The sequence below is a fragment of the Lithobates pipiens genome, unplaced genomic scaffold (assembly GCF_037356315.1).
Source record: "Lithobates pipiens isolate NorthernLeopardFrog02 unplaced genomic scaffold, aLitPip1_a1.2 Scaffold_10, whole genome shotgun sequence".
NCBI lineage: Eukaryota > Metazoa > Chordata > Amphibia > Anura > Ranidae > Lithobates > Lithobates pipiens.
The window spans coordinates 161681881-161697376 of NW_027507686.1; the positions used below are offsets into that span (position 1 = coordinate 161681881).

Consider the following 15496-nt stretch of genomic DNA (forward strand, 5'->3'; position numbering starts at 1 on the left):
TTTGTCAGCCTCTTACAATCCCCTGCAAAGGGACAATCAGCCAAACCGTTGTGTTGCAATGCTCATGTGCTAAATGACATGCTGATAGACCTGCTCATCGATCTGCTGCGCCTACTTTCACTGTCCAGTCACAGGCTTGGAGAGTAACAAGACCATTAAGTGTTAAAGTGGAACTACATCTAACCTGAAAATAGATGAGAGCATGCAGCTCTCGTGTAGACGCACTATGCCTCTGCTGCCATACACACCTGCCTGCTTGTAGTATTCCTGACACATTCAGAATCTGCCAGAATGACTGACTCCCATGCAATTGCACAGGACATCATCCCCCAAAGGCCACCCAAATGGCTGAAAACCTGACACCCAGCGAGATGACAGCAGTCAATAAGGGATGTAACTGCTGCATTGCTAGAAGCTTGAGGTGAGTAACTATATTCCAGTTTGCTTTAGCTGCAGCAGTGGAAAATCCAGGTGTCCTGGCTGGCAGACAGGGCTGTACTGGGTTTCAGAGTTGTGGGGAAAAAAAATCAGGACTGGATGGACAAAAATCCTTTTACAGGTTAAGTGCCTCTATATATTTGTTATTGTAATTAGCAGTTTGCCTGAAGCTCAGCTTTAAAGGTATGATGGTTTCAGACACCAGCAGCACCTTACAAAATTCAGACTGACATAAGGAGTTAAAGTCTCTCGGCATGAAGGTATTCTGGAGCTGTCAGCACGGGTGCCACCTACCACAGTGCTTGGCCAATCAGTACCAAACACTGTGGTAGGCGGCACCCAGGCTGACAGCGCTGAAATACCTCCACTCCAAGTCAGCATCTTCCTGAGTCCCCTCAAGGCTTCAGCCGGCGCTTGTGGCAAACATCATAGGATCCACTGGCAAGCCCTCAGCCACTGAGCACATTTTACGTTATTTTGTAAACTACGCTACACTAGGAGAGGTTTGGTGGTGCTCTCCTTTTTTCCTTGGCCTCTTGTTTTTAGTCTCCAAGTCCCCAGCCCACACCTGAAGCTACCTTGCCATCACCAGCAGCCAATACTACAGAAACTTTCTGATAGGGATTACCCCTTAAACTTTACCAAAAGTGACTCATCTTATTCATTTTTCTTCTAAAGATTGACTTTTTTACATATTTAGCACTAGTCATGGGTGCCATACACCATCTTGCAGTCTATGGGTTCTAGCGTTGAGTTTCACATTGGCTTTGTGTGTTTATTTTTTATGTTACAGCTTTATAGTAGCCTGTCACTTGCTCCATCATCCCTCAAAGCAAGATCTACCTTTCTAACAGTAGTCAAATGATGGGATAGAAGCTGCTACAGCCTTAACTAGGGAGGTGGAAGCTATTGTTAAAGAAACCATTTTATCAGTTATATATAGAGCACAAGTTATAGGAATTTGGGGAAACCTCAAGGATATAAAATACAAAGCACATGTTATCTTTATAGTCCTAGGCTGCTGACATAAAAGAGGTTTGCTTGGTATAGTTAGGAGAAATGCCATATATACTTACACTTGAGGGCTGTAGCTCAACCTGGCCATAGATGGGCAGACCTCTCTTTAAAGGCAAGAGAAGCATGCCCTTGAACAACTCACACCAAAGAGACTTACTGTCATCTTAACCCCCAACTCAACTGACACTAGCTGTGGCAAACCAAAAAAAAAATCTGCTTGTTCAAATTTTTTGCGATTGTTAGAAAATGTGTACATGCAGCAAAGCGCATTTGTGGACATGCTAATTATGGTTTATGTCACACCTTAACTGCGGCTGGAAGTGATGCTCCAATCTTAGAATGTTCTTTTATTGCAATGCGTATCGCCACCCTAGGACAAGAACTCAATTACATTCTATTTTGATAGGTGCCTGAACCTCTTACAAGTAAATCAGTTTCATCTACTGTGACTTTAGTTTGACAGCCAGTCAGGAATAGATATTTGTAAGAATCAGAATAGCCAATCCTAAAGTGATCCTGGTCACTTATCGAGTAGCACACATGTAAAAAGCATGCATATAGTTATCCATCCTTCGGAACCGTGAATTGAAAAGCCTCTGCTCCCCAGCCACTGCATGTATGTGACTGCCACATGGGTCACATACTTGCTCCCTTTGCCAGCCGTTGTGGTTCTTTCAACTGGCTGATACATCCCTTAGCTGTGCAAGAACTGGCAGAAGGAATCAGTGGCCACTTTTTGTTATTCTGTAAAAATAGTTTGTGGCCACAAAATTGGAGTTACCCTTTAGGTAGATCTGTCTTTTCTCAGGTGTGCTATTGAGCAAAAGTGACTGGAATGACAGGGACACTTTAAACCCTTGTAATAGTGCAGCTTCACTTCTAAGAGATAGGTATGTGTTTACTTGTATTCTCCTCCTACCAGAGAAAAATGTAAGGCTGTAAGTACCCCAAGAAAACAAGCAGTTAACAATGGTAAACAGGACTACTATAAAGGGGGCATCCGCCTAATGAGGGCACAGACCGCAATGAAAACTGACAGTTTTAATTCTTCCCCACTCCATCCAAAGCAAAAAAAAAAAAAAAAAGGTGTCTTTAGTAAGCAAGTCCTGACAGCAACTTTGTTATTGAACAGTTTTAATGTCTTATAACTGAGCTCAGGTAAGAGATGGTCTTATAGACTGACACCTATCTGAGAGAAAGAGAACCCAAGTAAATCTAAGAAAACTGAACAGCAAAAAAAAAAAAAATTATGTTTCAGATCAAGTTTTATAAATCATGAAGTGGGAAAAAAAGATCAAGTAGCAAAAAAACTATTCTGCGTTTCCAAGTATTAAAAAAAAAAAAAAAAAAAAAAAAAAGAAGAAGTGTAGCCTTTATTTATAAATTGCCTAAAGCTCCTGTTTTTTTTCATACCAATACAGAATGCATGCTATATATCCAGTGCATTATTCAGAAGCAACAACCTTATGGTGGAGTTATAAAACCTTACCTGGCATCTACCTCTGTGGAAACCCTACCAGGAACCACCTTCAGGATTTCTACTCCAAATGACACAAAGAGTTTGTCCATGACATTGTTGATCTGTTCCTGTTCAGAACTAAAAAGGAAAAATCTGTTAAAACTGAACTCTAGGCAGATGAAGTTAATGCAGCTCTGAACCCACAAGCAGTGCAAGTACCCAAATTTGACCTGGTATCAGCCTCTTGTATCACAAGGAGCATTCTGATACACAGGAAAGAGTGACATGAGCCAATCATTGTGTTGATTCTCCTTTCACTGTACAGTTACAGGCTGGGACAAGTCTAGTGCTGGGCTCACAGAAGGGTTGGTAGGGTGTTGGGGAATGATGCTGACCATCAGAGAAGCATCGGGAAAAAGAAAAACCCTGAATTGAACAATGCAGCAAATCTTTGGTTTCTGAAAGCAGATTCATAACTTGCCTTCTTGTGATAGATGGTCTTTTGTGACTTTCTAGATATAATGCTATTTGAGCGCAAGATTGCACATTTGTTTCAAATTTTTTTTAACCTGCAAGTTGAAAACTCAAATGATTTAAAACAGAAAAGCTGCTTTTTATTTTATCTTTTTATGGGCTTTATCTTGTAATTTCTGGTACAAGCTTTGCTTTGAGCCATTAGATAACCTTTGCTAAGGTGTCCCCTAGATTTTAAAGGTGCACACTACAACCCACCTCCGCACCCAGCTCATCTGAAGGCTTGACTCAAACTGACTTTTTGGATCTAGTGGTTATGGATAATCTCACAATGGCAGGGGTAAAATTCACTGCACCACAGAGGTTTACCATTTGATAAATGACACTATGGGCACTTGCTTGTACAATCATCTTTCCAGACAGAAACCATATAGGCAGAGACATAGGTTGTGTTACAAAACAGCAACAGAACCTAATCCTAAAATGGAACTCATTGAGGGTTATTTACGAAAGGCAAATCCACTTTGCACTGGAAAGTGCAGTCGCTGTAGATCTGAGGGGGACATGCAAGAAAAATAAACAGCATTCTAGCTTGCACATGATTGGATGACGAAATCAGCACATTCCCTTTATTTCAGATCTTCCCCTCAGAACTACAGTGACTGCACTTGTAGCACAAAGTGGATTTGCCTTTCGTAAATAACCCTCATAGTGTGGACTGCATGGGAGTAGCCTTCGTTACCAGGGGATTACAAGAGGGCACATCTTCAAAATGCATTTTTTTCCTAATACAACTTGGCACAGTTGCACATCTGCTACTGCCTACATAGCAACAGGTAATCTCATTCATTATTCAAATACAGCTGCCAGCAACAGCAGCAATCAGTGAACTGTCACAATGAAAATGGAGAAAATCAACACTATTGTTTAAGGTCCATATGCATTTGTCTGCATGTAATTTTAGCACAAAACTTGATGTAACAAAACTAAAACTGATGGATTTTGCCATGAGTAGGGGATTAAAAAGGAGTGCTATAAAATATTTTACTACTTGTAAATAGAAGGGTTACAACAAAGGGTTGAAGACACCACCAAAACATAAATTTGTACGAAAATGCTCACTTGTGCATTTAATGTACTTAATGTACGTAGGCATGTTTCCTCTGTGTATACATCCAAAAGGCCTAAAGATATGTAATAAAAATGTTTATTTAAAAACGTCATTAGCATGCTGATGGGGTGAGAGGAAGAACCAGGGAAGGCAAAATATACAAAACACGATACCTGGTTTTGATAGGCATCTGCTCCCACTTCTGGTCAGATGCACCGAGGCGACCAGACCCAGAAGTCAGGCCCCCTACTTCATCTGCAGTCTTCTGGGACACAAAGGTCCCAGAAGGCTACGGAACCATTGACAAGGCACAGCAGGGCTCATGCATGTGCAGTAAGTAGCCGCAAGCCTTCACTGACCTTTCTCTTACTTGAGATGTTAGTGACTGCACCCGAAGCCAACTGAAGGGCATCATTGGATCCCTGGACAGAAGTGTCCTCAGATTAAAAGTCAGTAGCTACAGTGTTTGGGTGGCTACAAGAGTAAAGAATATTTCAACCAAAAGTGAAGCTGTGTTTGAAGGGGCACACAAATTGTTTTTTATTAAGTCTACATTTACCCTCCAAGCTTCTTCCCATACTGGATTGCATCTTCTACCAGATGTTGGTATGCTGGCATTGCAGCTGCTGCCAGGATCAGAGATGGGTTTGTAGTTGCATCCTGTGGCTTGTATTCTTCAATGGCTAAAAAAAAAAAGAAAACCATGCTATAAATGCGCTCTGCAGAAAACCAGTATGAAAATACCAAATGTTTTTTAGTGATAACATGCATAATATACTTTTTACATGAATTAGCTTCCAGCTTGCCTGGTTACATTATCCCCTCTATAGTCCATGCACTCCCACAGCACTGCAAAGACGAACAACAAGTCAGTACAACTCATAGGATATAAGAAAGGCAAGACTGGGCAGATGAGTGGCCACAGAAACCCAAGCCTACCATGAAGAAGTAGGCTGTAGATGCCTTTGTACCCCACAGAAAAGGGACCCAAGTCTCGCTGTCCTGGTTGGGCAGAAAATGGCTCACAGCGGCTGGTAAATCTGAATAGTCCGTTATAAAAGCACAGATTAATGTAGCTCTGTTCAGATTAAAAATGTTTCACTGTTTTTAAAGTGCAAGTACCTGACTGACTTGGTTTCAGTCTTACAGTTCCTGCAGAGCATAGCCATACAGGCTGGGAAAAAAGCAGCACATGCAGCCAATCAGTTCATGATAAAGCAGAATGACATATGAGCTGTGTGGTTTCTACTTTACTGTCCAGTCACAGGCTGGGGACAAGTCCATGACAGCCTGGTCTTTTACAAGTGATTGCTCCTAGCTGTCATTCAGCCAGGAAGACAGATGACATCTTGTGGCAGAATAGAAGTACTGCTGTGAGAAGCTCCAGATATTTCAGTAAAACTGGAGTTAGTACTTACCGGTAACTCCTTTTCCGGTGGTCTTCCAGGACAGCCCTTGAGAGATGGAGCTCCTCCCATCGACACAGGAAACACATTGCCACAGTTCAAAAGGCGGTCCCTCAGGTCCCTGGTCAGTCATTCACCAAGAACCGAAGGATGGAACTGAAAAACATATAAACCATAACAGGTAATAACATTAGTACATCACTACAATCAAATAAAGGGTGGGATCGTGCTGTCCTGGAAGACCACCGGAAAAGGAGTTACCGGTAAGTACTAACTCCAGTTTTCCCAAGTGTTCTTCCAGGACAGCCCTTGAGAGGATCCCCAAGTACTTACCAGATTAGGGGGGGACCACGGCCTGGAGGACTTTCCTCCCAAAGGCCTGATCCTGACTAGACATTAAGTCCAGTCGGTAATGCCTTGTAAAGGTGGAAAAGCTTGACCATGTGGCTGCTTTACATACCTGCTCCGGGGTGGCACCAGCTCTTTCTGCCCAGGATGCAGACAACGCTCTTGTTGAGTGAGCTTTAACACCCTCAGGAGGATCTCTATTCAAGGCCTTATACCCCTCTGCTATAGCTAGCCTAATCCATCTAGCTATGGTTACTTTTGAAGCTTTCTGTCCCCTACGCTGTCCGGAAAAAAGGACAAAAAGGGAGTCTGAGATTCTGAATGGATTTGTTATTTTAAGATATTCTAGAATACACCTCCTCACATCCAATAAATGAAAACGTTCCTCTTTCTCATTTGCTGCATTTTGACAAAATGAAGGGAGGACAATATCTTGGGACCTATGGAAGCTAGATGCTACCTTTGGTAAGAACCCAGGGTCTGTCTTTAGAATGACTGTCTTCTAGGATCTGTAGGAATGGTTCCCTGATGGAAAGTGCTTGGATTTCACTGACCCTACGGGCTGAAGTGATTGCCACCAGGAGAACTGTCTTAAAGGTAATAAGCCTTAGGGAGGCCTCTGAGATGGGCTCAAAGGGTGACCCCAAGAAAGCTTTTAGCACAACTGCTAAATCCCAGGATGGGACTTTTGTGATTCTGACTGGCTTGCGTCTAGCGACTGCCTTACAGAATCTAGCGACAAAAGGATTTTCCTGTAAGCGTTCATCTAGGTATACACTTAAGGCAGCTATCTGTACTTTAATAGTACTTAGGGTTAAACCCTTGTTTACACCTTCCTGTAAAAACTGTAGAATATTAGCCGTATTTATGTCCCGGCCATTCAGCCAGCTATTGAATTTTTTCCAGACTTTTTTGTAAATAGCTCTCGTGACTGGTTTGCGACTCTGTAGTAAGGTCGCAATTACCTCGTCTGACAGGCCCTTACTCCTCAAGATTTCCTCCTCAGTAACCACGCTGACAGCTTCAGTGTGGCGACCTGCGGATGGTAAAGAGGTCCCTGCGACAGGAGGTCCTGTCTGTAGGGAAGTCTTAGAGGCGGACAGTCTGTCAATTGTAGCAACGTTGTGAACCACGGTCTCCTGGGCCAAAAAGGTGCTACTAGAATCAAACAGGTTTTTTCCTTGAGGAATCTTGCTAGGACCCTCGGAATGAGATGGAGTCCATGGAGTTTGCAAGGCATCTACCGCCAGGGGTTGATCTCCTGGGTTTAGCGAGAAAAAATTGGGAACCTTTGCATTTGTCTTGCTCGCAAAAAGGTCTACCTCTGGTTCTCCCCAGTGAGCTGTTATGAGATTGAATGCCTCTGGGTGTAAGGACCATTCTTGGTTCGAAATCTTCTGTCGACTCAAGAAGTCCGCCTTGTTGTTCAGCTCCCCTTTCAGGTGAACTGCAGAAATGGATTCCAGATTGGCTTCTGCCCACTGGAGAATGCGTCTGGCTACCAACATCAAACGAGGACTTCTGGTTCCTCCTTGTTTGTTTATGTATGCTACAGCCGTCGTATTGTCTGAACGGACTTGTAGATGGTGACCCTGTATTGCGGGGTGGAAAGCTAGAACAGCTCTCAGGATTGCTGTTAGTTCTTTCCAATTGGAAGAGAAACATTTCTCCTCCGGGGTCCACTTGTCCTGGACCCAGCTTGAGCCTAGGTGGGCTCCCCAGCCCCAACTGCTCGCATCCGTTGTTAGTGTTGAAGTGATAGGAAGGACCCAATGAACCCCTTTGTTTAGGTTCTCCCTGTCCTTCCACCACCAGAGGGAGCGTTTTACCCTTGAGGGGATCGATACCTCCTCCTCCAGATCTCTGCCTTTTAATTGTTCTAACAGAAAACCCTGAAGTTCTCTTTGATGGAACCTGGCCCATTGTACGGCTGGAATGGCTGCCGTCATAAGACCTAAGACCGACATTACTTCCCTCACCGTACACTTGGGGCTGCATTGAAGAAAAGATATTCTCTGCCACAGATTCAAAATCTTTTCTTCCGGCAGTATAATTTTCTGATCTACAGACTTGATCCAGTACCCCAGATACAGGATCTCCTGTGTTGGGGTTGTCTTGGATTTCTCCTGACTGACAATCCACCCTAATCGACTCAGACTGAGTTGAGTCAATTCTAGGTCCTGAGAAAGACGACTCTCTGAGTGGGCTGTTAGGAGCAGATCGTCTAGGTAGGGGATAATTGAGACTGATTGAAGCCTCAGAGGAACTAAAGCCTCTCCGAGAACCTTGGTAAAGATTCTCGGAGAGGATGATAGACCGAAGGGAAGTGCTCTGCACTGAAAGTGGTAAACCTTTGTGTCTATCTGCACTGCCATCCGAAGGAATTTCTGGCATTCCTCCCTTATTGGAATGTGCAGATAAGCATCCCTTAGGTCCAGGATTGCCATAAATGTCTTTCTGCAGGAGATTCTTTATGGAATAAATGGACTCCATCCGAAATCTCTTGTAACGGATGGAGCGATTCAGTGGACGGAGGTTCATAATTAGTCTGAATCTCCCTGACGGTTTTCTTACCACAAAGATGTGCGAGTAAAAACCGTCCCCTTGTTCCTGAATAGGGACTGGTGTCAATACTTCTTGATCTACCATTTCCCCTATTAGTAAAGGTAAGGCCCTGGCCTTTTCTGAGTGACTTGGAAGCTTTGTCACCAGAAACTTGGAAGGAGGGTTGCTGTGAAATTCCAGCGCATGACCCCTTTTTATTATGTTTAAGACAAACTCGTTCGAGGTTGTCTCTTCCCATTGAGGAAGAAATTTGCTTAATCTTCCTCCCACAGGAACCCTGACGTCACTGGGGTTTGGGATCCTGATTGGGGCGGCTAAACAGTATGCCCCCTTTTCCTTTCCCTTTATGTCCCGACCAATGTTTTTTGGGGGTTGAACTCTTCTCTGATTTAGAGGGTTCCTTAAAGGGACGAAAAAAATTTTCTTTGAAAATTTTTCTTTTTTGCAGGAAAGGTTTTCTTTTTGTCCGCCGTCCTTTCTAAGGCGGAGTCTAATTCAGGCCCGAAGACTAAGTCTCCTATAAAAGGGACGCTGCACAGGCGGGTTTTAGACGCCGTGTCTCCCCCGCAGGTTTTCATCCATACTGACCTCCTTGCTGCCACTGAAAGTGCTGCAGATTTAGCCGTAAATTTAACGGAGTCCGTGGAGGCGTCAGAGATGAAACTGGTGGCCTTAAAAAGCATAGGGAAGGATTTCAAAAGCTCCCCCCTAGGAGTGCCTGCCTTTAAGTGTTCTTGTAGTTGCGATAACCAGAACTCCAGGTTTCTAGCTACACAGGAAGTGGCTAGAGCTGGTTTTAAGCCTGCCATAGAGGCATCCCAGGCCCTCTTTAAGACAATGTCTGTTCTCCTGTCCATGGGATCTTTCAGGTGGCCCATATCCTCAAAGGCCAGATCAGCCTGCTTTGAGATTTTGGACAGAGGGGCGTCTAGTTTTGGATTTTTATTCCAGACCGCCTCTGGGCTCTCATCAAAAGGGAACCTTCTCTTAAGGGATTTAGGAAAGAAAACCTTCTTGTCTGGTTCAGACCACTCCTTAAGGACAAGGTCAGAAAGCACCTTATGTATAGGAAAAACCCTTGCTTTCTTTTTCCCCAGAGCCTCATACATTTGATCATGTCTGGATAACTGAGTTTCTTCCTCCTCAATTTCCAGCGTATCATAGATAGCCCCCATTAGCTCATCTACTTCCTCGAGAGATAATCTATATTTTGAGGCTTTAGATGCTGCTTGATCCTCTTCCTGACCCGAGTCAGTGTCAGAGGATTCGGGGCTAATCAACGTGGGGCTAGGCTCCCTGACCATACGGGGCTCCCCTGAGCTGGGTGTTGTAAGGCATGGGGAGGATGAGATTATAGTTGTTTTACTCGTGGAGGCAGCTGCAGCTGATCCCATGTCAGTGATTAACTCCCGGAGGGACTTAAAGGTCGACGCCATTTCCTCTTTAAAGGAGCCCAAAAACTTTGCTAAAGGGGAATCTGCCTCAGATTTAAGCAAGCTTGCAATGCATTGCTTGCATAGGGCTTTGTTAGAGCCAGAGGACAACCTATTCCCACAATTAGGACACTTTTTGCGGCCTGTCTTGTCTTCCCTTGGCATCTCTTTAGCCTGAAAATAAGAAGACAAAGGATTTCTTAGCGTCAGCACCATGTCCCTCTTAGAATCACCACTAACAAACAACCTCACTGTGAGTAAACCGCCACCGTGGGGTACTACAGGGCCCAGCCTACAAACACCACCACTCCACCAGAGTAATAGCATGCCCAGCAGCCTACCTGGGTTTGGCTGGTGCCTGTCTCCGCCGGAGTATCCTGGGGAATAGCCTCCATGGTCCCCCTCTGACGCTCCGAATCCCGCCGCTAATCCGGTATAGCTGGACGCTGGTCGGGCTTTACAGGCACAGCGCTGGCTCTCCCTCTCCTCCTTGTACCCTTAGAGACCCGGAACCGGAAGTCTCGGCACGCAGTGATGACGCGGTTCCGCCGGAAGTGAACGCTCGGCGTCTCCGACCCCCTGCAACGAGGAGGGAAGATGGAAGGTTCCACTCACCACTCCTGGGGGAAACCGGCGTCATTCTGCCCCTGGCCACCTCGGCACTGGAAGGAGGAGGGTAACGGGTCTGCTCCGGTTCAGCTGGACGGTACCCGAGCCAAAGAAAAAAAGGTATGGACCCAAACTGCAGCCATAAACCAGGACCCGGTCCCTTAGGCTTGCAGGTTCTCAGGCAGCCCCTGAGAGGGGCCTCCAGGTTCCTGGCAACATGTTCCTCCGACGGAGGAAACACAAATGACTGACCAGGGACCTGAGGGACCGCCTTTTGAACTGTGGCAATGTGTTTCCTGTGTCGATGGGAGGAGCTCCATCTCTCAAGGGCTGTCCTGGAAGAACACTTGGGAAAAGTTATTTCATCATTTAATGGGTTATTTTAAATTTTTGCTGGAGTTCTGCTTTACATTTACCAATCATTGGGCAAACTATCCTATCACAGCTAACAAGACTAAGGTGTCTTTCATACGGGCGGCTAGGGGCCAGGAAACCGGTAGAGCTGCAGTTTTAACACCTCTGAACATCAGGGGATTGTTCACATGCTGTGGCCATGATGCTTTGGGATGCAGGAAATTTAAAGGACAAGTTCACCTTTTTTAACCTGGTACATGTTCCACCTCAAATATGGGTGGCACATGATCCAGCTCCTGCCCCCTCTCACCCCAATCCCTCCTCAGTGTGATAGCAGGTGGGGGGCCTTCTCGCCATCTGTGTCCCATCACAGAGATAACTCTTCTTGTTTGGCTATGGGACAGGAAGTGAACAGAAGATAGCCATAGCCAAACAGGAACAGAAGATTTCACCTCCATTACTTTTCTGGGGACAACCCAAAATTTGGGCTTTTTTTACTTTCAATCATAATGGTAAACAAGACAAATAAAGGGGAATCTCCTCAACAGAGGCACAAACGGCAATAAAAACTGACTGAGGTTTTTATCAATCTACACTATCCAAAACGTAATAAAAGTTTTGCCTTTAGTTATACTTTAACATGGCATAGAGTTGACAGGTAGCTTTACCAAATACGTCCAAGTTTGTCATGAGAGCAGGGGGCAAGTATCACAAAGCAGATAATGCCAAATGGGTAGTTTTGGTCATAGGGTCTATAAAAGACTTACATGGGCACCAATTTTAATATGGGACTTAAGATATAAATAAGCAGTACATCTTAAAGCGGGAGTAAACAGTTTCAAAAGACACTTACATTCACGGCATGCCGGAAATGCTAACTTTCACATTGGTTGTGCTGTCAACCAAACTTTCAAACCATCCAATGGCTGGTTTCATAACTGATCACATGTGCAGCATTATGGCAGTTGAAGAATCATTAGAGGCCAAGATGGCGGCTTCCTTGACTGAAAACGATAGAAGCGTTTACTTCCACTTTAAAGGGTTTGCTACCCCAACATCTCATATTCCCGATATGTGCCTGCCGTGCCATGTACTTGTATGAAAACATATCCTGATCACTTTAAGCATCTTAGATAAATCATTTGTGTTAGCTGTTACTCCCAATTTTCCAGTTAATGTGTTACTAAACCCACAACAGTAAAATCTGTCTATGTGCAGAACAGCATGCTTGTTATACTCACGGTGGAACTTAAGGGGTTAATCCTCTGCATTGTGTAAAAAGGCAGTTTTATACTGTATGGACAGATCCACCCCCTGCTGCAGTGTCTCTTGGCAAGGCCAGATAAGACAGTGAGGGAGTACTGCTGCACATGCTCAGTTTGGTCTATTGCTGGAGAGAACATTTCTTTGAGCTAGCCAGGTCACATGATATTGACACACATGTGGCATGTACAGATATCCTGAATGACAGACCAGTCCCTCTTCTCCTCCATGCCCAGACACCAAAAAAAAAAAAAAACCTGTGGATGGGAGGTCACATCTTGATTGAGGGATGATCCGCCTCTGATAACAGCATGATCACACAGGCTATAGAGGAAATCTCCTCTTACCTGAACACTCAGCACTCGTGCAGACCCTGCAGTTTAGATGAACTATTTTCATATTACTGGGTTTAGTAACACTTAAAGTACAGTTTGATTATTTTTATAGAATATGAGATTAATCTTTTCCACGGCTGAGATTTTCCCCTCTGATATCCTGAAGGAATTAGGTGTGGACCTAGATATACAAGAACGAACAAAAGCTTCTCATTACTCACAGTGACTATGCAGAAAGCATTGTAACTAAATGAGGAAAAGACTTTTCAATTGTAAAATCAGGAAGCCAAGCATTTCCACACAGTGTTGCTTTATAGTATTACAAAGTAAAGTCGTATCTTCCTCATATGTACACAATCATGAAATGATTTGACCACAGAGCCTTCAGTCTCAAGGTTCATTGCTATATTTGAGGAATGCAAGGTTAGCATACATTCCTCAGAGCACGGACTAGACATGGGACTGCCAGTTTTATCCACTATGGGAACTATGAGGGATGTTTTTACAGCAATGACAGTCTGGTACAGGACATTGCGAATTATATTGTGAACACTCGTGATCCCAAATTCCAGATTAGCCCCCAACACTTACAGCTTCTTCACACCATAGCAAGCATGTGAATGTGCTGGAACGTGTTTTAGTTCTTGCTGCAATGCAGTTTACGCACGCATTTCAGGTGCTTGTTAGGAGATTCTTTCTTTTGTTTTAATTCAATGCTCTATCTGTGCAGTGTGACATTTAAAAATGCTACATGAGCCTTTTTTAGCACACACCAATGCAGCCTATTGGTGTGACCTGAATCCATAGGACAAGTATATTTGCCTCCATCCTTGTGTTAGGACTACTATGGGGAACACAAGCCTTTAATGCAGATTTAAGAACAAAAACTTATATATTTGCAGCATACCAGTTCTCAAGATGTAGCGACTACATTTTCAGCAAAAAAACAAAACTGTTGATCTTGCCAGAAATGCAGTGATCTGGTTCAATTCTCAGAAAATGAAAAGATCTGTCCTGCAAGCCATCTTCTATAAAATACAAACACCCCTCCTTGATCCTTTGTGGAAGACCTGTTTGTAGTCCAAACCTGGTGAGCAGCTTTGGGTGAGCATGCATCTCCCTTCACAGATAAAGTGCAGCACATCAGCATCGTCACCAAGGGACAGGAAGTGTTAACCACTTGCCTACCAGGCGCTTACACCCACAAGGCAGACCGGGGAAATGCATCTCCCATTCTTCCGCTTCATGACACGATCTTGGGCACCCGGCAGGCATCGAGTCCGTGGGACACACGGTGACGGAGCACACTGCGCGTGCACCCTGCTGGCATCACACATGCACCCACAATGCCGCTTCTTAAAGGGGACGTAACTGAACACCCATTTGCCCAGCCGTGCCATCGTATATCGTCATGCACTGCTCGGCATGTGGTTAAAGTGATGCTAAGATTTTATTTTATTTTTTTAAATAAGCATGTTATACTTGCTTGCTGTGTTTACTGGTTTTGCACAAAGCAGGTGGGGGGGAGCTGAAATTAAAGGTTATCTGCAGAGAATGCATTAACCGGTTCCTGACCGACTCGCGCAGATTTACTGTGGAAGAATGGCTAACCTGGGTGACATCCCATATGGGTACTTCCCATTGCTTTTTCAGCCACTAGAGGGCACTCACCCGCTGCACGGCAGGGGCCCCCGATGCGAGTGGCTGGCAGGCACGATCACCAGCACAGGGATTTGCAGGGACCCAGTCCCATCCCCATGTTAATACACTAAGGGAACACATTTAACCCCTTGATCGCCCCCTAGTGTTAACCGCTTCACTAGCAGTGACATTTACAAAGTAATCAGTGCATTTTTATAGCACTGATCGCTGTATGAGCCTCCCTTCACACCTATGCAAATTAGATGTGCGTTTCCCCGCATCTAACTTGCATAGTAGGAGAATGTGACTGGCTCCCTATGGAGCCGGTTCACATCTCTGGGGCGGCTGCGGAGCGCACTTCAGAAAAAGTGTAAGTCTTTGGCTCCGTTTCAGGGCCAAATTCAGGCATCAAATCGGCCCCGATTCGTCCCTGGAACAGGGAACAAGGACACACAGTGCTCCTGTGCGTTACGCAGCGTGTTATAGTGTGAACCCGGGCTCAATGTCAGAGTTTCCAAAAATGAGTCAAAAATAAAAAAGTGTCCGATCCGTCCGTCTCAATGCCACTAAATATCTCAGATCGCAGCCTTTACTAGTTTAAAAAAAAAAAAGCCATAAATCTTTCCCATAGTTTGTAAATACGGTACTAACTTTTGCACAAACCAATCAATATACGCTTATTGTGATTTTTTTTTACCAAAAATATGTAGCAGAATATATATTGGCCTAAACTATTTTTCAATATGGGGGATATCATAAAAAATATTTTCTTCAAAACAGTCGGCTTTTTTTGTTTACAGCGCAAAAAACAAACTGCATAGGGGATCAAATACCACCAAAAGAAAACTAGTTGTGAAAAAAAGGATGCAAATTTACTTTGCGTACAGCATTGTATGACCACGCAATTGTCAGTTAAAGAGACGCAGTGCCAAATTGTAAAAAGTGCTCTGGTCAGGAAGGGGATAAAATCTTCCGGGGCTGAAGTGGTTAAGGTAAAAAACCTTAAGCCTTTATAACCACTAAATACATTGTAAAAGCTCTTC

At 44.3% G+C, this 15496-nt stretch overlaps 1 protein-coding gene across 1 annotated transcript in view; it reads right to left on the reverse strand.

Moving 5' to 3' along the window:
- Positions 1 to 15496, reverse strand: part of TALDO1 (transaldolase 1) — a 63426-nt gene that overhangs the window by 25774 nt on the left and 22156 nt on the right. The window contains exons 2-3 of the mRNA XM_077458763.1: positions 5059 to 5182; positions 2945 to 3052 (exon numbers count right to left, since the gene is read on the reverse strand). Coding sequence (XP_077314889.1) covers positions 2945 to 3052; positions 5059 to 5182 — 232 coding nt within the window. The remainder of the gene's footprint in view (positions 1 to 2944; positions 3053 to 5058; positions 5183 to 15496) is intronic.